Source organism: Poecilia reticulata, linkage group LG2 (genome assembly GCF_000633615.1).
Source record: "Poecilia reticulata strain Guanapo linkage group LG2, Guppy_female_1.0+MT, whole genome shotgun sequence".
Taxonomy (NCBI): Eukaryota; Metazoa; Chordata; class Actinopteri; order Cyprinodontiformes; family Poeciliidae; genus Poecilia; species Poecilia reticulata.
Window position 1 is genome coordinate 6,257,358 of NC_024332.1, and position 23,715 is coordinate 6,281,072.

The following is a 23,715-nucleotide window of genomic DNA, read 5'->3' on the forward strand; positions in this document are numbered from 1 at the left end:
GCTTGCATCACGTGACTTTACCACTTGGCGATTTAAAATTCGAAATAATTATTCACTGTTTCATACAGACATTTAATTTCCCAAAATATATATTTTTTAAAAAGTATCTATATTGTTTTATAGTAGCTCCCGGAAGTTCTGGTACCAAAAAGAAATAATTAAACGTAGTTAGTGGTGACTAATTTACCAGCCAAAATGTTAAAGTTTTGCAATTTATGCTTTGGCTTTAAAGTGTCAGCTATTGAAAACATGAAAACAGCTCTAACGTTGTGAATAAAATTTATTTTTCTGGTTAATTTACATCCGCCGGTCTTTTCTGGTAGCAGGCAAATCTCGTCCTCGAACACCACGCGCAGATCCTTCATCATCTTGGCCATAGACATAATGACTACTGGCTGGAGCCACAACAACTTCTTCGGTTGTTGTGTTAGTTATTGGGTTAACATTCAGGTTATGTGTATTACTGCCACCATCTGGTTTGGTCTGAGAATTACTGTTCTTTTAGGTGTAACCACAAAAATAGGGTGATGCACACTTATAGTGTTGAAAGTAATGTCGCTAAAAGTTTATTGTTTCTAAAATGTTCACAACCCACAGAGAATTAGAGAACATAAGAAGATGCATTTAGTGGTCGGAAAGCTGGCGCAATCTTTTGGAGGAGTTGTGAGTAACTCTTCTTTAATACATTGCTTTCGGTTTTAATTTAATATTTAACATACTTAAACTTTGACGTTTTTTGTTTGTTTTTTCTTTTACCATTTTGTGTTGTGTTTGGGTTAAATATCCTGGTTATACCCAAAGGAGGCTAAGTTTCAACTATCTGACAAACGGTTAACAATTTCTGCTCCAAGACCATTGCTGGTATCCTGGCATTATTTTTAACATACACTTGCAATCTGTCAAAAGTCATTTAGTCATTTTAGTATCTTTTCACAAACATTCTGAGTGCCTTTTAAAAATGCAGTTGGAGATACATTCTCAAATAAGACTGCGTGACAATGCAAAGCCTTGGGGGAAATAATATCAACTTGTAATAAAAAGAGACATAATACAAGGAACATAATAAAAACATTAACCTAAGTCATGGCCAAATCATAACCTTGTTGTATTGAGGATGTGCAAAAAATGAGCACAGCTGTGGCTCAAAAAAAGGGGAAAAGTCAAACCATATTGGTTGCACTCAAACCTACATCTCATACATTTCTATTTGAAATTTATTAAAAATAAGAACAAGATCAATGTGACATGCTTTATGTCTGAATGTTCATTAGGTGAGTTTTACGTGGGTTCTCCACAATAGAAATCATCAAAACAAATGTAAGACTAAAATATGTTTTCCTCAAGTCAGTCAGCAGTATGATTCATCTATACCTGAAAGAAACATTAACATATTTAGTTGAACTGTATTTTAAAGCAGTGTAAAAGGTGCTCAGTACAACTGTTCTCCATATTTTTGACTTTTATTCATTATATTTGAAAAAAGCTTCTTTCCATTTCACAACTTAGAAAAAATCTATTGATGTTTACAGTATTTTAATGTGACAAGATCTATAACAGGCAGTAATTTGGCAAGGTACAGCAACATGTGACATAAATTGGCTATAGTTCAAAATTGGAAACATGCCACTCAACTAAGATAAAATGACTACATATTAAGCATACACCTCCACTTGTCCATAAAATCAGAGCAACAATTAGAAAGCTTAAATTAACTCAGGTAATTTGCTAATCTAATTATCTCATTGATGCAAACTCTGGTGACATTCCCATATTGTCTGAAATTGCTGGCAAATAGTGTCTGTTCAGTAATTTCGTTACATAAAAAAAAAAAAAAAAAGTCATTAGTTGTTTGTCATGCAGCAGGCATGTCAGTCTCAGCACGGTGGACGATGTTCAGGTGGAGCAGGGACTTTGCCTTGGTGAGCCATTGTTCCCGGCAAAAAATGTCCACAAAGGCCTTTCTGAAGTTGTCTCCTGAGAGAGTATACAAAGCCAGGTTAAAGAATGTGTTGAGTCCCGCCAGAGGCCTTGAGATAATATAAGCTGCATTCACGACATATTTCGTGCACTTTGTTGCTGAATTTGTTCGAATTTCCACCCACAACACTCGTAAGATGTGGTACGGCAGGTAGCACATCGCAAACACCACCAGGATGAGGACGATGACTCGCCGCGCTCGCATCCTGCAGGAAGTGGTGGGGCTGGATCCACTAGTGAGCCGTTTCACAATGCCGATGTAACAGACAAACACCAACATTGACGGTAGTGCAAACCCAAAGGCAGTGAGCAACCAGTTGTACTTCCGAATGCTACCGACTGACTCTATTATGTTAGCAAAGTCAATGCAAAATGTCATATTGTCCTTGTGGGTCAGGGATATGAAGGTAAGCATCGGTGTGACTTCAGCGGCAGAGATGATCCAGACAACCAAGCAGGCAACAATTCCCCAAACCTTCTGTTGCACCTCTACCACTTTCAGCGGCTGGATCACCACCAAAAAACGGAAAACCGCGACACAGGACAAGGACAGGATGCTCCCATACAGGTGGAAGTGAAACGCAAACCGCACAAAGCGGCACATGAAGTCGCCGAGCATCCACGATTCACCGTTGCTGTAGTAGTAGACCAAAAAGGGCATGGTGAGGACATAGAGGAGATCCATTAGCGCCAGGTTGACCATGATGATGCTGCTGCTCTTCCATGGACGCAGCTTTGCAATGTAGATGCCTATGGATGTAATGTTCCCCACTAGGCCCACTACAAAGATGATGCCATAAGCAACAGATAGGTAGTAACGTTTCAGGAGCACTTCCAGGTCAGTGCAGCTGTCATTGAGCCCAGCCATGGAAAATCCCTATTGGAAAAAGAAAGAAACACTAGGTCTTTACCAGAAAAAGGTGGTACAACATTTATTTTGTCCTAAAAAAAGACCTGAGAAAGGGACAACGGCCACTAAAAGCTGCTTATTTTTTGACAAGATTTTGGCACATCCTAATCCTAATGCTAACATGAACCTATTGCTACACTTAAATTAAAGCTAAAGTCTAAGCACAATAAATGTTTATGCTTTAGTTAAATTTGCTACATTCACATTTGAATCTACCAATACTAAGTCGAATTAATGGTAAAGTCAAGCTAAAACTTGTGGTGGAGGAAGTTTCTGTAGTCAAAGTTTACCATTTTATTTAAGCAAAACTTAAACTTTTAAACTTACGTAATTTCTGAACAGAAACATTAAATTATTTACTCAAACAAAAGGTGTCAATCAAGTTACACTGGTTTAATTCTTTAATTTATTAGTTTAGAAGTTAAGAATGGCCAAAAAACATCTGGTTGAGGACGTTTGGAACAAGAACTTAAGCTAATGATAAAGTCAAGTCTGAAAGCTAGCTAGCCGAGCATTTTAGCTGACAGTCGATGACCATCTTACGCCACACGGACAACTTCTTATTTTGTTTTCTTTTTAGCAAGAACAACAAATCAGTCTGAGCAAAACAATATTAATTTGTTAGAATTCAGTTAATTTCAAACTATATTTTTAGCTGAGCTAGCTAGCTGAGCTTTAGCCAGGCTAAAATGTAGTTTTCTAAATATAACTTAAATGTTAAACTTGTGTGGCTTTGACAAAAAAAATTAAAAAAATAATAGAAAGAAATCAACAGAAATAATTATAATCACTTTCTTACGGGATTATTGGTTAAATCCTAAACTAGTTTTATGATTGTGTTAGAAAAATGTAGGCAATTCAAAGTAAAGGTAGATTTTTTTTCACAACGTTTTGAATGCGCTACTGCTTAATTTGTAAGATAATATTGTGTCATTGTCCACTAAAAGAAAAGCTTGCATTGCAAAGGGTGATGTTCATAACGCTGATATAAACATGTTCACAAGCCATAGCCAGACCAAGGTTATTGTTAGGGTCACCAACTACGCAGCTCAAGGTTAGGTTGTCAACACTGTTGTACGAGTAAAAAAAAACTAGATTTGAAACTCTGCTCCCATATCTGTCGTTACATGGTCAGCAGCAATTACTGAAAGAGGGAGAAACGAGAAAGCGGGACTGACAAGCAAGAGGTGAGCAGAGCGGGCAAGAAAGGAAACAATCACGCCGCCTCAGTGGGAAAGAAGCAAACAATATCTCGTTTCCTTGTCAACAGCTTGGTTTGTGAAAGCCTCTCAGGATCTCACAGCTGTAGCTCCGCTTGAGAAACATCTATTATGGATTTGAGATGTGCAACGTGCAGCTTACATGTCCCAAATTGACAGACGTAAAGGTAGGAACATTCATTTGCTACTGCAGCTGTAATTCGCATTAAGACATTTCAAAAACACAGTAAATATTGTAAATATTAAAACTTACTTATAACCACTGCGTTCTCATCAGCTTGCAGCCCAAGTCCTCAGATGTGTGGTCTTTGTTTTCACTGCCATTCCTTCATCTCTGCACCTCCCACTCACTGCACTTCCAGTCTTCCACACCCAGGAGGGAAACTCCAGCATTTTTTATTTTGGCGCACCGTTGCGTGATTCACCTTTAGCCGTCTGCGGCACAACATTCCTGTGTCACACTTAGAACTGATCAAGGTCCGGTTTCACGTGAATTAACAGGAAACGAGTGCGAGAGATTTTTTTATTTTGTTTGCTTAGGAAACAAGGGCCTCAATTGAGGTCTTTGTTAATTTTTCTCTCGAGAAGACACACACACACGCACGCGCACACACACACACACACACACACACACAGGGCAGCGGAGAGAGTTAGGCACCTGGCACGGAGCGTCGCTGTCAAGTTTGCCATTAAAATAACAAGAGAGTGTGGGAAGTTTTGCGAAAAGCAAAAGGGTTCATTGTGTTAATCCTCGAGCAGCTCAAAACAAACAAAAAGAAAAATCTTCAGCCATTAACTTGTTGGCAAAGTGCTTCTATTGACCCAGATTTTGAAGGTCAGCTTTTTATTTCAGACTATTGACAATTTCAAAGGATTGTTTTCACAAAATAAGTATTAGATTAAAATTGCCCACTTAAAACAAAATGTCACTTAAAAAAAAATTACATAAAAACTGATGAAACTAATAATGCTGAGTTGCAACTCTCAAGCACGGTGGTGGCGCATCATGCTGTGGGATCTCTCGTGGTATAACAAGGCGAATTGAATAATTAGGTGTAAATTTATACTGATTTCCTTTGCTAAAATCATTTTAAATGAAACCTTTTTTCTTAAGCCATCGGTTCCAACTCGGCACATTATCCCTGAATGTTTTCCCAACCATGTTTTCTCCTGCTGGTCCTGTTGGCACCTTGATAGATGTGACCGTGTGTTTGAAGATCATTACTCGGGTCTTTTAGCGTCAAGGCGACCGTCGCCGTTTAGTCTTCACTTCCTTGTTTGCCCCGAAGGTCTCTACAAATGCGCTACCCTCGGAAAGCACAAGAAAAAAAAAGCAATGGCAGAGGCAGAAAGGAGAAGTTACTTTTTTTTATTTTTTACAAAAGACGAGCTAAAATTGTGTAAACAGAGATTTGGAGATCCAACTAAATTGTGACTCCTTTTTTTAAAAATGCTGAGGGGATGAGGTGTCTTTGAAGCAGTAGCTAAAGGGAGCTTTCATTGTACAGATAAAAATCATCTGACTTCAGAGAAAAAAAATAAAAATGTCAAAGATCAACCCCAGCGCCTTAGAAGCATTTCACAGGAGGAGGAGGAAGAGGAGAAGGAGGAGAAGGTCTTTGGAAGCTGTTAAATAGACGGGGCCCCGAGACAGAAAATGGTTCTGTCTACAACTTGGGCATCCTGGCGGCGTTGAGGCGGACAGACACGCAGGAGGAGCCTGCCGCATAGCGCATCTCCCTCAGCATGCCGCTCCACTGCTTCTTGTCGTCCTCATACCTGATAGGAACAGGAGGAGAGTCGCAACTGAAAACAAGTACAGTATTTAAAAAAAGAAACGGGAGGATTTTGGAGTGTATTACCTTTTCGCAATACTGATAATTGAAATTTAAATGAAGCAAGTCAGTTTGGAAAGCTAATGGGTAACAGTAGCTAAATTTTAGCATCTCTTTGATTCAGTGTTATAATGTTAGAATTCATCAATAATAAGGCAGGATTTAAAGAGCATATTTAACTAAATGGTAAAAGTTAGGAACCTGAGTTTGGAAAAGTTTCGTTGTTGGACACAAATTTAAGTTTGTATCCAGCTTTAGCTAGTTTAGCGATAGTGCTAAATGCTAATGTGAAATATGCTAGCAAGGACAGCATTTAACCAAGTGAATATGTAATATTTAAAAGCAATAATGTAAAGTATGGAACATAAATACGCAATTAGCGTTTTCGTTGGTTTTCAAAGTAGATAAGACATTTTAAAACTTAGTTATATTAATCACATGTTGGACTGTTTTCTTGATAGAAAAGGCAGTTTTATTGGGAATATATAATAATTCAATATTTGGTCACTTTTGCTACAAATAGCAAAACATGGAAATAAACACAGCTAAAGAGAACTCATCTCTCCACCACTACCAAAACAAATGTTTCTTTAAAATTCATTTTTTGTTGAGAATTACAGATAAAAAAGGCTTTAAACAGAGAGGTACGACATACAGCTGAGTGGTAATGACAAGCAGGAAGTCAACAGGAAGACCTCAAAGATGACACCTGTTGTTTGTGAGCACAAAGTTTGTCAGGCAAGAAAAAAACAAATACTTTACAAATAAGCTACAGCAGGATATGTTTACTAGTGATGTTTTGTTAAAAAAGCATAGTATTTTAAGATCTCTTCCATCCACTATGCGAGTGGAATTAGCTTTAAGTGCTAATTTAGTGTCAGACATGCAATGACAGACATAATGTTATAGTATTATTAACAGTGTTGTACTGTAGGGACGTAGATTAGTGACCCTCAAAATTGATTCATTTCTTATCAAAACAGTTGGTTTAATCAATCTTTTTCTGAGGACTTACTGCCAAACATCGGTGACCTCTGTGGGCGCCACCTCCTTGTTCTCCATCTGAACCATGGCGAAGCCGCCCACGGCGTACAGCAGGCCGCCGGTGCTCACCAGGTTGATGGAGCTCCTCTCCTGGGGGAACTCCGTGAAGGGTTCCCACCTGTGGAGACACGGCACACCGGTGTAGGCTCGGGACCGTCAACGCTGCTGGCACACACCTGTTTCTGCACTGTTCAGTGGACGTGGTTCAGCATAGAAAACACCGACAAACCTAATAACTTTACTAGCTTTTTCATGCCCAGATATGCAAGCAGATGGTGCTATTTTGTAACTGGACAAATAATAATAATAATAATTTTTAAAAAACTAAAAAGCTAAAGTAAAATTCACACTTTTTATGTACATCCTAGCGTCATCAATGCAGCAAAGCTAGCCACAACAAAAAACTAGCAAAGAAACAGTTGAAAACTGAAATAGACATTCTCTTTAAAAGATATGAGATTATTAAAATACGTTCATTTTTTTTAACCGTATGGCTACAATTTAGGCAAATAAATATTATGTATTTAAATTTTTAAAATATCTATGTTGAGGGGAATTGATTTGATAACAGCTGGCAAAAAAGGAATGATTAGGGTACGTTCGCAGAATATGTAGCTCTGTGCAAAGATAAAGCATAACCACTTTTATTAGGTGGAAGAAAATGATGCTAAAAAAACAACAAAGAAGTCATGGACATTTTGTGAGTTGAACGTACTTGTTCGTTGTGAAGTCATAGCCCTCACATGAGGCGGTGAGGCCCTCCTCGTTCACTCCGCCGGCCACCACGATCTTTCCCTTGTGGATGACGGCTCCGAACATGGCTCTGGGTGTCTTCATGGCCGCCATCTCCCTCCACTCAGACTGCTTGTGGTTGTACACAAACACCTTGTTGAGCGCTTTGCTGCAGGGGGGAGGGGGGGGGGTGATATTGATAGTCAAAAGGTGTCAAAGATCAGCTAGAAATGTTGTTTTTTTCACATCAAACATCTTTTTTTCCCTTCAACTAGGCACCGACAAACAAAGAAAGCCTCTGAAAGAAAGAAAAATTATAACGTAGAAGCCTACCAATAAGATAAAGTGCCATTTTGGACTGTTGGTACTTGAATGACTTTAAAAAAAAATGACTTAAAATATTAATTTGAATGTAACAGGAAGACAATGTCAACCGCTAACATTTTGTCACATTACACCCACCAACTTGGATGTGTCTATAGGTTTTATGTGGCAGACTGACAAAATATCACATAATTGCGAATTGGAAAGGAATTGTTTTTATATATAAAATTAAAAGTCAGCATGTTCTGAGACAAATTAAATCCACTGCATGCAAATTCGGCAAACATGGTAGCAGCAGCAGCATGTTACAGAGATAAACACACTGTAAATACACCATTTATTAATGCAGTGTGTAACATAGAGGGGTTTTAGATAGGGGGGGAAATAATCTAATATTTTTGTTTTTCATCAAAAAATTTGACGTTTTGTTAAATTTACTTCAAATGTGTATTTTATCGGTTAAATGTTTGATTCTTTTGTCTAGCAGTTCAGTTTTCTTCTTCCCCATGTGGTTACTGGCAGCTGAAATCGCTGGACTATTATTAGTCACAGCATTTAATTCAAGTGAGTTTATTAGCCGTAATTCAAGTGAGTTTATTAGCCGTAATTCAAGTGAGTTTATTAACCGTAACATCATCGTTCCTGGAAAACAAGAGTGATTTGTGCGCCAGTTCTGTGGAAATGAACAGTAGTTATGTTATACCTGTAAAAAAAAAAGAGTCGCAGGTCAGAATTTTCCATTATTTTTGTGCGTTTGAAAACCCTGGACTGTGATTCTGTAATCGTGGTCTGAGATGTGCATCCCGCAGTTTTCCTGGCTTACAGGATGATGGATCAGGAACAGCAGCTGTTCACGCGTTAGCGTGGATACACACACACACACACACACACACACACACGCACGCACACACACACGCACGCACGCACACACACACACTCACACACACACACTCACTTGTCATCTGTTTTTCCTCCGATGCAGTAGATCAGTCCTTTGTGTGACACGACGGCGTGGCCGTGAATCTTCAGAGGAAGCTTTTTCGTTTCGGTCCATTTCATCTTCCTAAAGAATGGCACATGTGTGGGAATATTAAAATATGGTGCAACATTCAAGCATATTGCTATCCCAAGTTTAAACAACACTTTAGTTATAGCATTGAATCCTAAGTTTTGTTTTTACACAATCATTTACACATCATAAATTTGCATGTGCCGATCACGGCGAAGCTCATTATAGAACGCAAGACTAAATAAAAAAACATTTATACATATGGATTTATTTACACTTTTTTTTAGTACTAAGAGTTGTTTATTTTTCTGAAGTTAATTATCACCTGAAAAAGTGTGCATGAAGTGAGAGACAGAGTCACGGGGGCGGGGGAACAAATGTGAGAAGAAGGCGTAGCATGAAAAGAAAAAAAAGTAATATCACTAACTCAACATCGTAGCACATCACGGTGTCCAGCGACTCGTTGGTCTGGAGGTCCTTTCCAGCCACAGCGAACAGCAGGTTCTGACTCTCACCGATGTTGAAAAGGCATCGTGGAGAAGGCATGGGTGGCATGGCAACCCACTCAGATGTGAAGGGATCAAACTAAGTGTGAATAAATGGCACAATAAAAGACAAGAACCCTTATATGTATTGGTTACTGTGAAGAAATAAGCATAAAAGGCAACAGATTTCACTGGAAACCTTCTGTTTACTGAAAATGTATTTGTTTTTTGAGTTCTTTAAAAAGCCCAAAGGGACTAAGTTAGATTAACAATAACACTTTCTAATTAGGTTGTCATGCAAGCTAACGGTACGTGTCATTTACAGAAAACATATTTCAAAAATACTGCCAATATTTATTGCAATTGGGAATTAAAATGCTCTTGTTAAGAGCTTGAAATCAGAAAGTATCTGCAACAGTCAACAACCTTTACTTTGTCTATCTAATATGAGGCTATGAGTAGCTAGAGAGAAGATAGCTTCAATAAGTGCTTAGGTGGAAAAAAAGAATAAATTGTACCGCAGCGAGCCAAACCAAATTAACCTTAATGTAAAAGCTGATTTTCTGTTTAGTATCACAAATTTAACCCAATGTATTCAAATTGAATACATTGAGCATGTCTTCAAGAATGTAGAAGACATGCTAAAGGTATCTTCTGGTTCTGTGCCTGCAATGTTTCTCAAGCTATGCTAGACTTACCATTTCATGATTCTAGCAGTTAACAGAATAGGCGTGGTAATAATCTTTTCAAAAAAATAAAATCTTCCCAAGGAAGCCATTGTAAGAGTGTTTCTGATATGGACATTGTGTGAATTTCCCCAACTGAAGGCTAAATGGCCCTACAACTTATTTGGGTGATTCAGGAAATGCTCACCAAGTAGAAGTAGCATTGTAGAGGCACATCCTTGTTATCCTCATCCACAAACAGTCCTCCAATGATGTAGAGCTGGTTCTGTTGCGTCACCAAGCTAACGTGGTTACGTGGGACCTGCTCTGACATAGCAGCAAGGAAGCATTCGTTCTCGTTGACGTCGTACGCCACCGCTGCTGTGTCATTGATCATCAAGACGAAGTCGCGAGCAAACATGCCATGTCTGCGGTCGTCATTGAGGAAACCGGGGAATGGGCTGTCTTCCTCCTCTCCTTCCTTGCCTGCTCCCTCCTCACCCTCTTTCTTCACGGGTTTGTCGGGAAGCTTCCCCTTGAAGGCATCCTTGATGACCTGCATCATCTTCTGGAGTTCCGGGTCAGCTTTAATGATCTCGTCATTCTCCACTTTTTCTTTGAAGAACTTCTCCGGCATCAGTCGGAAGCGGATGCAGTTGAAGGCGTCCTTCAGGACCTTAACACGTTTCTCCTTGTCGTGGCGGGCCCAGGCCATGACCGCCTCAAACACCAGCTCCTCTTTCTCAACGTTCAGCGAGTCCCCGCCTATGACGGCGAACAGTTCATGGGCTGCAAGCTTGAGGAATTCCTCGTCTTTGTGGAGAAGCTCAAAGCGATCTGCGATGTAATTCCGTGCCGCAACGGCGAGTCTGGGACAGCTGAGGACCAGGCCCATCCTGAAGATGGCCATGCAGTTACCCAGCGAGAGTTTCTTCTGAAGATAATTGACGCAGACTGTAAAGACAGAAGGGATTTGGAATCTGTTTGCCACAGCGATGATATCCTGCACATTGTCATCAGTGAGGTCAATCTCAGCCGAGTAGAGGTACTGGATAATCATGTCCAGGACAGAGGGGTTCACGTCATCTAGGACTACTTCTTTGGTGTTTTCCACCTCCTTTCCATCCTCAGTGAAGAACATATCCCTGAAGTAAGGGCTGCACGCGGCCATGATTAGCCGATGGCATGGGAAACTACGGTCGCCCACTTTCAGGGTACAGTCCACAAACTTGTTCTCATTGAGAAGCTCCTTCAGCCCGTCTTGGAGCAGAGTGCTCTGAAACAGCCGCAGCTCCTCCTTGATGGCGTTGGGGTCCATAGCTTGGTCAAAGAGGGGTAACTGCACCAAAACAAAAGTGTCTATGGACAACAGAAGGAGATGGTCGCCAAAGGTCCTTTTGGCAGTAAGTCCTGGCTGGAAAAGGCTGTGCAGAGAAAGGGTTCCTGGTGTGAAGACCGAGCAATTCAATCCACCCCCCTCTAAATATAGCTCCCTCTCACCCCAGCATGCTTCACTGGAATCTCAATGGGCCAAATCAGAGAACAGCCCCAGCGTTGGACTCCAGCACCTGCCGCTGCAGACTGAAAGTAGCAACTGCTGGGATATTCGGCTGGAGACACGCCACCATGATTCAGCTCCCAGAGTGTCATGTGGTCCATTTACAGCAAAGACAATGCTGTCAAAGCCCCCTAAATAGCTCCCGTATAGCTAAAGTTACACATGAGTGAGAGGATATTCAGAGCACTGACTGTCATATTCAAAAATATGTGCTGTTCTTTAGATGTCAATTCATTTTCCAGTCCGCATGGAGTTTAAAATCACCTACGAAGTGACCCAGACACCTCAAGAGTAGAGATTTCACTTCAAGAGGAATAAGTAATCACAGCACTACTCTATATTAGATCAGATCTGTCTCTTACAGACTTCCACTGCTTCCCAATTTTTCAAATTACAGTAAATGGTTTGACTGTTAACCTTTTCCACTGTAATACAGTGATTAACATTTCACATGATCTAATTAGCTCCAATCCTTTTATAAGTTGCATTACACGTTGTCCACATCCACAATCCGGAAAAAATATTTGTTCATGGAAGGTTTGGTTTATCATAACGTGTGATTTCCTCATTTTCCGCATGTTGCATACGCTTTGTTTTCTTGTTACCCATCTTAGCGTTAATTAGCAGACACTGGAGAGACACACTGAGCTATAATTGGACCTAAAAAGTTTCTAGTGTGGCAGCTGTGAGCAAAAACAGGTGAGAGTTGCACAAACAAGTGGCAATTTCCACAAATCAGCAAGACGAGTTTTTGTTTTTTTCTCTCCTGTGTGCATGTCTCAAAACAACGCAGTCTGAGATTTTCATTTTAGAATTAGAAACATGTTTCCTTTCGTTGCCCACATAAATGACGTCCGGGTGCTTGCAGTCACATCTTCCCTGTGAAATGGTAATAAATGCCATAAATTAATGTGTCTGGATCGATAGACGCTTATTTGATTTGGTCTTATTTCTGCAGCCTGATGATGAAGTTTGAAGAGGCCGTGGAGTTGGGCAACATTTCTTGGGCACTAAAGATAGATCAGACTACGCCACATGTCGAGGAGTCGCTAAAATGTAATTTAAGCAGAAGGGCAGAGAGCTGATATGCGTAAGAGAGCTCTGCAGCTTCCTTAAAGCTACAGGATATTTAGGAAAATGTTGATTGTGTTGCAGTTTACACTGATTTGGAAAAGTATTCACACTATTTCCATGTGTTTAACAGGGATTTTGTATGACAGAAAGTTGTGCATTTTAACTTGTAATGTGGAAGGAATTCGATGGTTTTCAGTTTATTGGCTCCAGCTCAGTCCAATTAAATGTAGATTTTTAATTGAATTTTAATCAGGACTTTGACTAGGCCATTGTAACACATGAATGTGCTTTGATCTAAATGATTTCATTGCATATTTAAGTGAAAAAACAAAATTCTCATTATTTTAAATGTAACGGCCATTGTTGCAGGAAGGGTGGATGCTGTATTAATATGAATTTTAATCACAAAATTCATTCCGCCACCTGAAATATTAATCATTAATGAGCATTTCACATATTTTAATTAATATCTGATTTATTTCAATGGTTGACACTTGTAACCAAACATTACACAGTACAGTAAAGTACGCATTTCTGCGGTCAGTACATCTGGGTATTATAAAAACAAAACAGCCTCCTACTGAACTTGAAGCTTCAAATTCAGAGGCATGAGCACATGTTGCCCAGTAGAGGGCGATATGTGCGTCAGTTTAACACTTTACCTCAGGTGGAAGAAAGGATGAAGAAAAACAAAGTCACATTTTATGTTATCGAAAACAAACAATTGTACACAGTTATTTCACAAAGAGAAAGTTATTTATAATGTTTTCATGTCAGTGTGAAAACGTCTTCAACCGTCTCTCATGTTTGCGTTTTTTCCCATGAGTTTTAAAAGATTTTGCTTTAGACTCTTTTTTTTTTTTTTTTTTTGAAGTTATGAACTAGATGAATGTAAAATATTTTACTCTGTAATGCAGAAGCTCAGAATTCGAGTCTCGAAGGAGGAGCTACGTCCAGCCGGACGTTTTATACAGCTGAACAGTTGCCATGGGAGACTAAAGGCTCTCTAAAACGCGCATGAAAGAATCAAAGCATCACTCCAGGTATGTTTTTGATCAGAGAATAACATCCTAACATTGTGTAAAGCTGTAAAAAGTTGATTTTACATAATTCTGCCCCTTTAAATGCATGTTTTAATTTAAGTTCTGCATTCGGTTTTGTGTGGACAAAACAAATGGCTCCTGTGTAACTTGCTAAAGGGCATACATTCAAACATTAATGTGGATTGAATTTATATGTATACTTTACATAGTTAGGGTGAAAGAGGATCCAAAATTTGAGCAGATTTGCACACCAAGTTTTAGTTTTAAAAAATTAACAACCACCTCCACCCCCCCCCTCCCAAAAAAAGAAAAAAAAAACAGGATTCAAATGTGCACTAAAGTTGTTTTTTTCTAGATCTTAGTGATATGTGAATCAGCGTAATGTGGCTTAAAAGACTGAAAATGCAAACATCACCTACTGCCTCTGACTGTTAGAACTTAAATAGAAGTACTTAGAAGTTTGGCTTTACACCGTACTGATTCACTGATGCTGCTTGTTAAGTTGCAGTTATGATTGTCCATATTGTGCAAACAGTTTTTTTTTTCACTATCTTCACAGCACTCACTGAGTATGAGGGGGGGACATAATGAAGTGTAGGTGAGAGCTCATCTGTAACCTGAGTAGAAATGATCACCAAAAAAACAAACAAAAAAAAAACACAAAAACATCTATAACACATATTTTTTTTACAAAATTATTTTTGTGATGAGTTGTAAAATATCACACACACACAAAAAAACTGGTGTGTGTGGATTTTGCCTGAGAAATTTTGACAAAACTTTCTGCAATCTGGTGGAAAATTGAAGAAGAAGAAGAAGATGCCTTCACTCAGCCTCCTAAAGAAAACACAACATGCAGGAAGGTTAACAGCTCAAAGCATGAAATCTGCGGTAACATTTTAACAGAAATAAGAACATAAAAGGAGGAGCACCTGCGACTCTGGAGACCACACATGTTCTCTTACACTCCTCCTCAGTGTCGAAGCGGTTCCCGTTGCCGCCGCAGCCTCCGTACCAGAACTGGGCGCAAGCGTTGGCCTGCTTGTCGTAGTACCAGCGGATGTTATATTCTCGACATGTTCCCTGGTCCAGAACCAGCCTGCAGCGAGGGTCCAGGGGTACGGTCTCTGTGGGAAAACGTCACCCGATAAGAGGTAAAACACACACACACACACACACACATGTACACATGAAGAAAAAGAAAGAAAAGATATGGCTGCGGTAGAAATCCACCCCCAGAGTGACCATTTCCGCTCCGGTTCTTCAGGAAGGAGCTGGTTCCACAATAATAGCCGCAGTACTTCAAAAATAATTGGCCTCACTGTTCCTCGCTTCGCTGCACGCGCAGCATGAAGGAATACATCAAGCGAAGCTGTGTCCTTTCTGCCACTGGCTCACTAAAACACACACCGGCCCGCTGCTTTACAGGAGATTCTAATCATGTCGCCGCACCGCAGGAGGTCCGGCGTCCCCCCGTAATGATTCTGACTGACTGTCAGAGGTGGAGGGTTTTAGCGTTGTGTTATTAGCAGTTGTTGCTGCTTTACTTTGCATGCGATTATCTCAGCTGTGGCTGCATGGAGGGAATTCTGTTACACTTCAGGTCTGCCCAGTAAAGATTGAAAAATTGGTGTATTAAAAAAAAAAACAGTAAAACTTTTGTGTGTTTATTGTACAGAAGGGAATTAGGGTCACTGAAAAAATACAATCACTTTTTCTTAGTAAAATGTCAGAATTCTCTAGATAGATTTTCTGGAAAAAACAAGAACATTTCTCAGTTTGAAAAGATCTAAAATTTGCTAGAATTAACTAAACTTTTGAGCTTAACCTCAGAAATATTGGAAAAAGATATGAAAGTTTCTAACTTTGGACTTTTTCTGATTTTCTGAGTTCAGAAATTTCCTGTTTGTTTTCCTAGAAAATTTCTGAGATTAATCTAGAAGATTTTTTGGTGCAAATGTACTCCGTAATTCTGAGTTTGAAGTCAGATTTCAGAAAGGAATTTCAAAATTCTGAGATTAAGGGAGTCTTTGTACCTTTGGGCAGTGCTGGCCTCGGCGGAGGAACGTACGGCACAGAAACACCTGAGGAAGATATGCTTATGTTTGTAGATGAGGAAGATGAGCCCCCTCTGGCAGGAGGCGGAGTCTTGTAGTCAGAGGTGCCACGGTTAAACGTGTCCCCGCGTTCACTTTCTGAGGAGGTTATCTCTGTGGTTACACGCTGCCCTCCTCCACCCTGAGCACAAAGAAAGAAAAAAACAGATCACTACAAGTTTATAGAGCTTTAATAATATCCGTGTTTGTTTATTACACTGAGTTCCGTACATGAACAGTGCTGGATCCTTTACTGCCATGGCTGTGGGTGCCAACACCAGCCTGCTGGCTGTTGAGATGGTCCGGCTGAGTTACGGGCCTGTAACCAAAGCCACCGGTGGCGTAGCTCCCAGTGATCCTGTTGCCGTTGTAGCCGTTGTTTCCGTTGTAGCTGTTTGTTATCCGGTTGTATATCAGGGCTCCGTTTTCGTCCTCACAGAACTGACTGACCAGCTTGGACTCGAGAGCTGAAGAAGCAAAACACACGGAGAAGAGGATGATGAAGGAGCGCTTCCAAGTCTGCCAGATGAGCTTCGGCGAATTCATATCATCACTGTGGAATATTACATAAGCATGACTTTTTGAGTTGGAAAGACACCATCATTTATCAGTAAAATACTGTTCAGGAAAAGTTCTTTCAGGCTGTTTGTCGTTTTCTGTTTGGGCTTCAAATTCTTGGAATACATTATCATCACTAAACATAAGAAATATTGCGAAATAGTGAGAAACATCACTTTAGTCAGTTGTGTCCAAATCCTTTGCCATTCTGAAAAATAAAATGTCAATTAGTGAATACTCAAGGGCCACATCATTTTAAAATTAAAACTGACAAGATGTATCTTGTATAATTTTCTTCACTTCAAACAGACAATATTTTAATAAAATAAAGTACTGAAATTGTTGTAGAAAAGGAATCTGTAAATAATTGTCAATACACAATATAAGCAGCATCTTGCAGCGTTGCTGTTTCAAATGATAGGTAAATATTTTTTACTACTTCTTTTTATGCTTTATTGTCCTGATTTTTTTAATCTCTTCCATCTGCTAAGGGACTACAGAGGAAAATCTGGCATGTTGATGTATTCATGTTGATTAATATGACATAAATAAAATTAATAAATTCACATATCCTGGGGTAAACAAAAGAAATGAGCTGAATAACATGCTCATTAGTTTTATGCTCAAACATTAGCTGGCTAGCAGTATTTCGTATCAAAAAATTAAAATTTCAAAGCCACAGTAATGTCCGTCGTGCCCAGAGAAAGTGCCGAAATTACTAAAATTATTCGCTGCTGCAGGGAAATCAAGACCCGCAGCTCCGCCCCTCCCCCACTTGTTACTAGAACACCGGCCAGCTGGCTGGGAAAAAGTTACCGAGCCATCAAAGAATAATACCGTAAATATAAAGTAGCCTAAAGCTCTTGGCGGGTGACCATCTGGGGAGGAGGATGGTTTGGGTTTGTGTTAGCCTTAGCATAAAACATTGCTCTCTGGCTGCATTCATGCTTCCACAAACACAGCCTCCGTCGTTCACCGCTGCCAACGGTGGACAGCAGAGCCAACCGAAGGTCTGATCCCTTCACTGAGCCACAACAGGACAGTTTATCCAGCAAATCATGTAGGACGACTTCTATTGCTACTGTTTTGACACTCAAGTCAGTACAAAGTAAAGCAATGTGAAGAGGTTTTTATTAAAACGGTTAAATGAGCAAGATTTTCAAGAAATACTGCATAGAATTGACACTTTTTTTTTTTTTTTTTTTTTACAAATTTAGCTTTAGGATTAACTAGATTACTTAATTCTAAACTTTATCAAAATCGTATAAAATAACAAAACCCATATGAGACAGAGATAGCATTTTATTTGCACTTCTCTCATTTTGTTTTTGTAAATATAAAATAGCCTAAAGCTCTTGGCGGGTAAACATGTCAATGTTGGCAGAAAATGCAGAGAAATTCCAGGGATTTTAGCTAGCAGTGCTTGCATTCGTTATTTTGATCACCAAGCACAACAGTTGCAACACTATTGGCACAAAAATAAAAAAGATAGTTGAGCTAACCCTAAAGCACTAAGAATAAATATTAATTCCACTAACGCTAAAGCACCACACCAACACGGTAATTGACAGAAGCTAATGCTAAAGTGCTAACTTCGGTTCAAATAATATCTGCCCTTAAAAGACTGCAACCCTTGAGCACATTATAAATATTATATTTTACATGTTCTATAATGCCTCTAGATATTGTATTTATGTTTATGTCTTGTTTTATTATGTTACTGTACGTTTCTTGTTTGAAATTAAGCTACAAAAAAAGAACATAAAGAAACAAAACTGCTGTGTAAACAGTGTTTACCCGCTTCAAAATAAGAGCATGAATATAAAAGTATAACTACTTGGGTTTTTATTTTTGGTCTTTGCATAATCCTCCTCTGGAGGAAGCCACAAATCAGAAACCAAATAAAAATGTATGGGGTAAAACGCTGTGTGCTAATATGGAGTGTGACATAGAGATGAGACACAAAAGGAAGACAGCTGCAGAAGCAGCAGGGGCAGGAGTGCAGTGAGAGCAGAGGCTCTGCGTGGTGGAGCCGTCACTTCGGAGAAATCTGATGCTCAGTAGAGCCTGATGGTGTTGAATCACGACTGTAGTTAAAACACTARATAGTTTTGAAAAGCCTGGAAGAGGATTGTGATAGTTTAAAAGTGGCACACTAGGTACAAAGAAAAACAAAACAGAAAAGCAGCAAAGAGGGCCATGGTAGGTCTGGAGGAGTTCCACCACTCAGGTGGAAAATCTGACAGTTCAAATACTAGTTGAAGACATCACAAATATAGTATTAGGGCTAAGCTAAGAAAATAAAAATAAAAATTCGAGAATAAAGTCATAAAATGATGAGAATAAAATTGAGATTTTATTAGGATAATATGATGTCTTTGCATCATATTATCCTAGTTTATTCGAGTTTATTCAGTTTTTTTAGTTATTGTTTTTTTCTTAGTGTGGCTCTAAGACTCCATCGCAATATTTAAATATTTCTTTGTTAAAAAAAAAGGAAAATCACCTGGCAAAGTGTTGAAGTCATCGATCAGGAACATGTGCTCGCTGTCTGGGTCCGACGCGATCAGGTTGAGCTCTCTCAGGAAGTCGGCCTGCGTTGGATCCGACGTGTTCACGATCCCCAGGGCAAACATCTCGATGTTGGCAGCGTGGGCTTCCCGCACGGCTATGTCCAGCTTGACCGGCTCCCGTTTGTCCGTCTGCCCGTCGGTAATCACGATGGCCACCTTGCTGACGCCGATGCGGGAGCTATAGAAGGCCTCCTGTGTGGCTCTCCGGATGGCTGTGCCGGTGTAGGTGCCCTCGCCCATGTACGGGATGTTCCTGATGGCCTCCTTGACGTCCTCTTTGGTGTTGTAGCGGGCCAAATTGAACACCAATTTGACCTCCAAGCTGTACAATATCAAACCGATCCTCGTGGCGTTGCGGCCTACCGTGACCCGATCCACCAGGGTGGTCACGAAACGCTTGATGATCTCAAAGTTATCGGGCCCCACGCTCTCTGAGCTGTCAATGACAAACACCAACTCCATGGGCCTCTCCTTGCACTTGATCCCACATCCTAGAATGAGATCATGGCTGAAATGTCACTTTGATGAGGTTTAGTGGGTGAAATCTGACCTAACCGTCTGCAGATAAGGCCAGACTGAAGCCAAACCCTCCCCGCTTTACGTTTTCGCTGCTAATGCAATATGTAAAACTAGCGAAAGATCAGAAGATACTTTACCACAGATCTCTTTGATCATTCGAATGATGTCCTCTCTCTGAAATTAATACATGGTCAGAACATGAGCTCATAAGTGGCTGTGGTAAATAACTGATGAGAAACAATAGGAAGGAGTGGGACTCACAGTGAGGCCTGCTTCCCCTTTTATGCCCGGAAGACCCTAAGATAAGGATGCAATGAGCTCAATCAGGAAGAAAACTGTCAAAGTGCTGAGAGCACCAAGGTTAAACTACCAGATAAAAACTATCTTAAATAGGAGGAAGCCTTGTTTCTACATCACAACCAGAACACAATCAAGTGTTCAAGCACATTTCTTTCAGGCTCAATGTAATTGCAAAAGTCAAAACATCACTCACAGGTTGCCCAGGGATTCCCGAATCTCCCATTTCTCCCTTGAATCCTTTAAGCCCCCTCTCTCCTGACGAGCCCCGGTCACCCTGACGCATGAATCAAAACAAAACAGTTGCAATGAGCCTTTACAGGTGACCCCCAGATTATCCCGCAAAAGGATTAGGGCAACATATTGACTGACTTTGGCTCCTGGAAAGCCCTCTCCAGGTACACCTCTGGATCCTGTCACACCCTGGGCCCCCTGTTCGCCCTGAAGCACAAACAATGTTCAAATAGTAAGTCACAAGCTCATATTTAACCCCCAGATGAAATACATAAAAATATCTCTTAGAGTCAATTCATAATGACAGCCTACCTTGGGGCCTTGAAGTCCTAGTCCCTGTGGCCCTGTTGGACCAGGTGGACCTGGTCGCCCGGGGTTACCCTGCAAAAACATCACATCCTGCCACTGCTGCCGTACCAAATCACTAAAATATGCACATTTATAGTCTGTGAAAATATAACTTTATTGGTACAGAAACACTTTACAAAATTTGCAACAAAGAAAATAAAAACAAAGATTATTTGAATAAAAATAAAAACTGTTTTTGTTGATTTCCTGTTCTTAATCCCAAAATTGTCTTGAGAAAAAGTGAAGATGGGTGGGATTTCAGGGGATTAGAGGTTTGCCGGTTGGCCTTATGTGAAAAGTAATTGTCTGAATATAATAACTGGTTGTGACATCCCAGTTGGAAAAAACAATAGCAGGCAATGAGTCTTCTATGTTAATGTAGACATATTTTGGTCTTTGCATAATGCAAGAATGGGTGAATGACTGAATGCAGAGTGAAGCGTTTGGGGTCCTCTGGGGCCATACAGGCCATTGTCCAGCTGCATAACCTAAATGTGTTTGAGCTTATGGTCACCAATTGACAACAGCCATTCTCCTGCAGGACTTTCTGCTACAGAGCAGAATTCATGGTTCCATCATTTACAGGAAGTCGCTCAGGTCATGAAGAAGCGAAGCTACGGTGGCCCAAATGCAAATACCAAAGCCACACAAACACATTTCTGTTGTGGAGTTTGTATTCCCTTTGTGGATTTACTATTTGTGCTGCGGCAACTGTGTTTGACATGAGACATCTGGGCCACCGTACAAAGCAACTCCAGACTATTACAATATGCAATTTCCCCTTTGGAAACAATAAAATACCACCACCGTGTTTGACTATTAGCTTGATGTCCTTTTTCTCAAATACTTTATTAGTGTTATGGCATTGGAGACACATCTTTCAAAGAAATCTACTTCTATCACTTCAGTCCATAACTACCTTTAGGGGAACCCCAAGGAAATTTCAGCAGTAGGATCTGAATCTCAGATATAGCTATTAAAGTTAGCTTAAAATAAAAACCCATCTTTCCCAGTGTGACTCGTGTCTAACCTCATTTAGTCAGCGTGAACCATGCCTGACATCTGTCATTGTGATGTGCTTCCACACTTTGTTCCGCCTTTGGTAACTTTATCCGAGTCCCTAATTAAATCTTGTCCACTGCAAATGAGTGTGGAAGCGCTGCGGCCTGCGGAGGCACCGGTCTGAAGCCCACAGGGGACAAGGGTGGGATCTGTGAGGACGGACGGGGTGTTGTTCAATCAATGCCTGTTAGGACAAGTGTTCCTCTTCACACATGTGTCTGTAGAGATTCACACCCTGCTCTCATGGTAGTGCTGCTGGGGGTGATTATATAAAATACGCTGAACAAATGAACAGGCGGCCGATAAGTTTGCACGTGTGATGAAGCGGTGTGATGAAGTCAATAAGATGGGGCTTTTTGCACAGGCTCAAGGTGATAGTTTCACTTTAATCCAATATGTTCTTTACATATTGTATCTATGTTTGTATCTTGTTCTCTGCTTTCTGTGTTTTATTTTGTTCCTTATTTTCTTGTTACTTGTTTGAAACAAAGAGAGGAAACAAAACTGCCAAATAAAAACCTGACACCTAGCTTTTCAAATTTGTATTTGAAATTTAAAATCACTGTATAATTTAACTTCACATTTACGTTTTGTTTTTTTTTTGTTGGCCAATCAGATATTTTGAGGTTCATGGTTGAAACTGAGAGAATGTCAAACCCGAAAATCCTGCATTCAAGTCATGGTTGCAGGACTTAAGATCAAACTTTGTAATTTTGAAGGTTAGGAGAAAGTTAGAAATGGAAACCCAACAGTTAGATGAAAACAAAGATTTCAAAATGGCTGTGAATCTACCGGAGGTCCCTGGACGCCTTCCCCTGGGGGTCCAGGTAAACCTGGCAGCCCTCGGAATCCACTGTCCCCCTGAAAAAGTTGTGAAGCACACAAGACGCTCAGCAGGAAAATGCAAGTACAGAGCAAAAACGTTTAATCAGTTTATTAAACTGTAATACAGATTCACCAACACTTTGTGATTAAAATATTGCAGTATTATGTGTGTTATGACATTTTAGGGAGATTTTTGGCATTACAGAACCTGCATGAACCTGCTCATAAAACACACCTTCAAAAAAGACAGAACAAAAAGCAAAAGCAGGGAGAGTAAAATTTTACATTTTATGTTTAATTATAATGAACCAGAGTTCATCATCATTCTTTTACTCTAAATTAGCTCAATTTAGATTTTTTTTATTTTTTTTATCAAAAAATCTTTCTGAAAGTAGAAATTTTATTCATATACACTAAAAAGTGACGATGCAGCACGACACTGGCTGCATCGTCAGTGTTGTACTCGCCCTGGACGTAAACTCAAAAGTTCAATGTTTTCCTGATCAGTGAACGCACCATAACAGGATTTTTAAAATAGACAACAGCATTTAGGCCAGTGCTGGTCTTTTTGGTCCTTCTCTATTTTCTGTCTTAGTTGAGTACAAAAGAAATCCCTCTGCCACAGGATGTTTGTTAGATTTGTAAAGAAATGAATTAATTTGGAGACAAACTTAGTAAACACCTGGAGGACAAAGACCAGACAATTCTTAAAGAGATCGGCTGACCAGAAACTGGAAACTGGCCACAATAAAGATTTCCTGGAGGAACCCTCAATTTTAATGGATCCAAAAGGTTTTTGGGGGGCTTAGTGTCATAAAGGAAGGTTGTTGGTTTCTCTCTGATTCTGACATATTCTCACCTTTGGTCCCGGGATGCCCATGCCCTCTGGCCCCGGTTCTCCAGGAAGCCCCGGCAGACCAGGAGGACCCTAAACAACCAATCAACAGAATGTTATCCAGCTTTTCTATCCCATTCTCATCTTGTTTTCACTTCTAACAATAATGTCAAATCTAGATTTCTACAAAACACTCAGTAAAATATCAGATCTCAACTATTTTCTAGGTTTTGGGGGAAATTTTTTATTTTTTTTCTAGATGAAGATTTGCCTGACTCGCCTGATTCACCTCTTTGTCTCTGTTCTGAGTGTTAGCTGCAAGTTGTGCGGAACATCTTCTGAAACTTTTGGGTAATAAACGTCTAACAGATGGATGTCCACTGTTATGTCCGATGAACATAAAGTGTGAAACACGAGAGGCCGTATAAAACTGGGTTTAATGTGTGATGAATGGTTCTTTATGTGGAGAATTATAGGCCGACGGATAGAAAA

The 23,715-nt window shown here is 40.0% G+C and overlaps 3 protein-coding genes and 1 long non-coding RNA gene across 5 annotated transcripts in view; 1 reads left to right on the plus strand and 3 right to left on the minus strand.

Moving 5' to 3' along the window:
- Positions 1 to 1,284: 1,284 nt before the first annotated feature.
- On the minus strand, positions 1,285 to 4,516 carry LOC103474380 (2-oxoglutarate receptor 1). Its single transcript, XM_008425277.2, has 2 exons — positions 4,361 to 4,516; positions 1,285 to 2,854 (listed from the first exon to the last, which is right to left on the minus strand). The coding sequence occupies exon 2, from the start codon at positions 2,843 to 2,845 to the stop codon at positions 1,853 to 1,855; it is 993 nt and encodes a 330-aa protein (XP_008423499.1). The 5' UTR covers positions 2,846 to 2,854; positions 4,361 to 4,516; the 3' UTR covers positions 1,285 to 1,852.
- Positions 3,937 to 14,519, plus strand: LOC108166126 (uncharacterized). The gene is made up of 3 exons (XR_001776406.1): positions 3,937 to 4,074; positions 4,158 to 4,274; positions 13,751 to 14,519. It is a non-coding gene; the product is annotated as an uncharacterized LOC108166126 (long non-coding RNA).
- On the minus strand, positions 5,460 to 11,806 carry LOC103474384 (kelch-like protein 41b). The gene is made up of 6 exons (XM_008425291.2): positions 10,410 to 11,806; positions 9,479 to 9,636; positions 8,998 to 9,105; positions 7,702 to 7,887; positions 6,958 to 7,104; positions 5,460 to 5,886 (listed from the first exon to the last, which is right to left on the minus strand). Exons 1-6 carry the CDS (start codon positions 11,517 to 11,519, stop codon positions 5,775 to 5,777), a joined length of 1,821 nt encoding a protein of 606 aa, XP_008423513.1. The 5' UTR covers positions 11,520 to 11,806; the 3' UTR covers positions 5,460 to 5,774.
- LOC103474392 (collagen alpha-1(XXVIII) chain-like) overlaps positions 13,702 to 23,715 on the minus strand; it is a 38,847-nt gene continuing 28,833 nt past the window's right edge. For both annotated transcript variants that reach the window (XM_017303727.1, XM_008425313.1), the window contains 12 exons: positions 23,248 to 23,316; positions 22,356 to 22,424; positions 20,466 to 20,534; positions 20,292 to 20,360; positions 20,116 to 20,196; positions 19,884 to 19,919; positions 19,760 to 19,796; positions 19,037 to 19,594; positions 16,204 to 16,439; positions 15,913 to 16,114; positions 14,809 to 15,003; positions 13,702 to 14,713 (listed from right to left, as the gene is read on the minus strand). In XM_017303727.1, the coding sequence (XP_017159216.1) occupies positions 14,706 to 14,713; positions 14,809 to 15,003; positions 15,913 to 16,114; positions 16,204 to 16,439; positions 19,037 to 19,594; positions 19,760 to 19,796; positions 19,884 to 19,919; positions 20,116 to 20,196; positions 20,292 to 20,360; positions 20,466 to 20,534; positions 22,356 to 22,424; positions 23,248 to 23,316 (1,629 nt within the window). In that variant the 3' untranslated portion in view covers positions 13,702 to 14,705. The remainder of the gene's footprint in view (positions 14,714 to 14,808; positions 15,004 to 15,912; positions 16,115 to 16,203; positions 16,440 to 19,036; positions 19,595 to 19,759; positions 19,797 to 19,883; positions 19,920 to 20,115; positions 20,197 to 20,291; positions 20,361 to 20,465; positions 20,535 to 22,355; positions 22,425 to 23,247; positions 23,317 to 23,715) is intronic.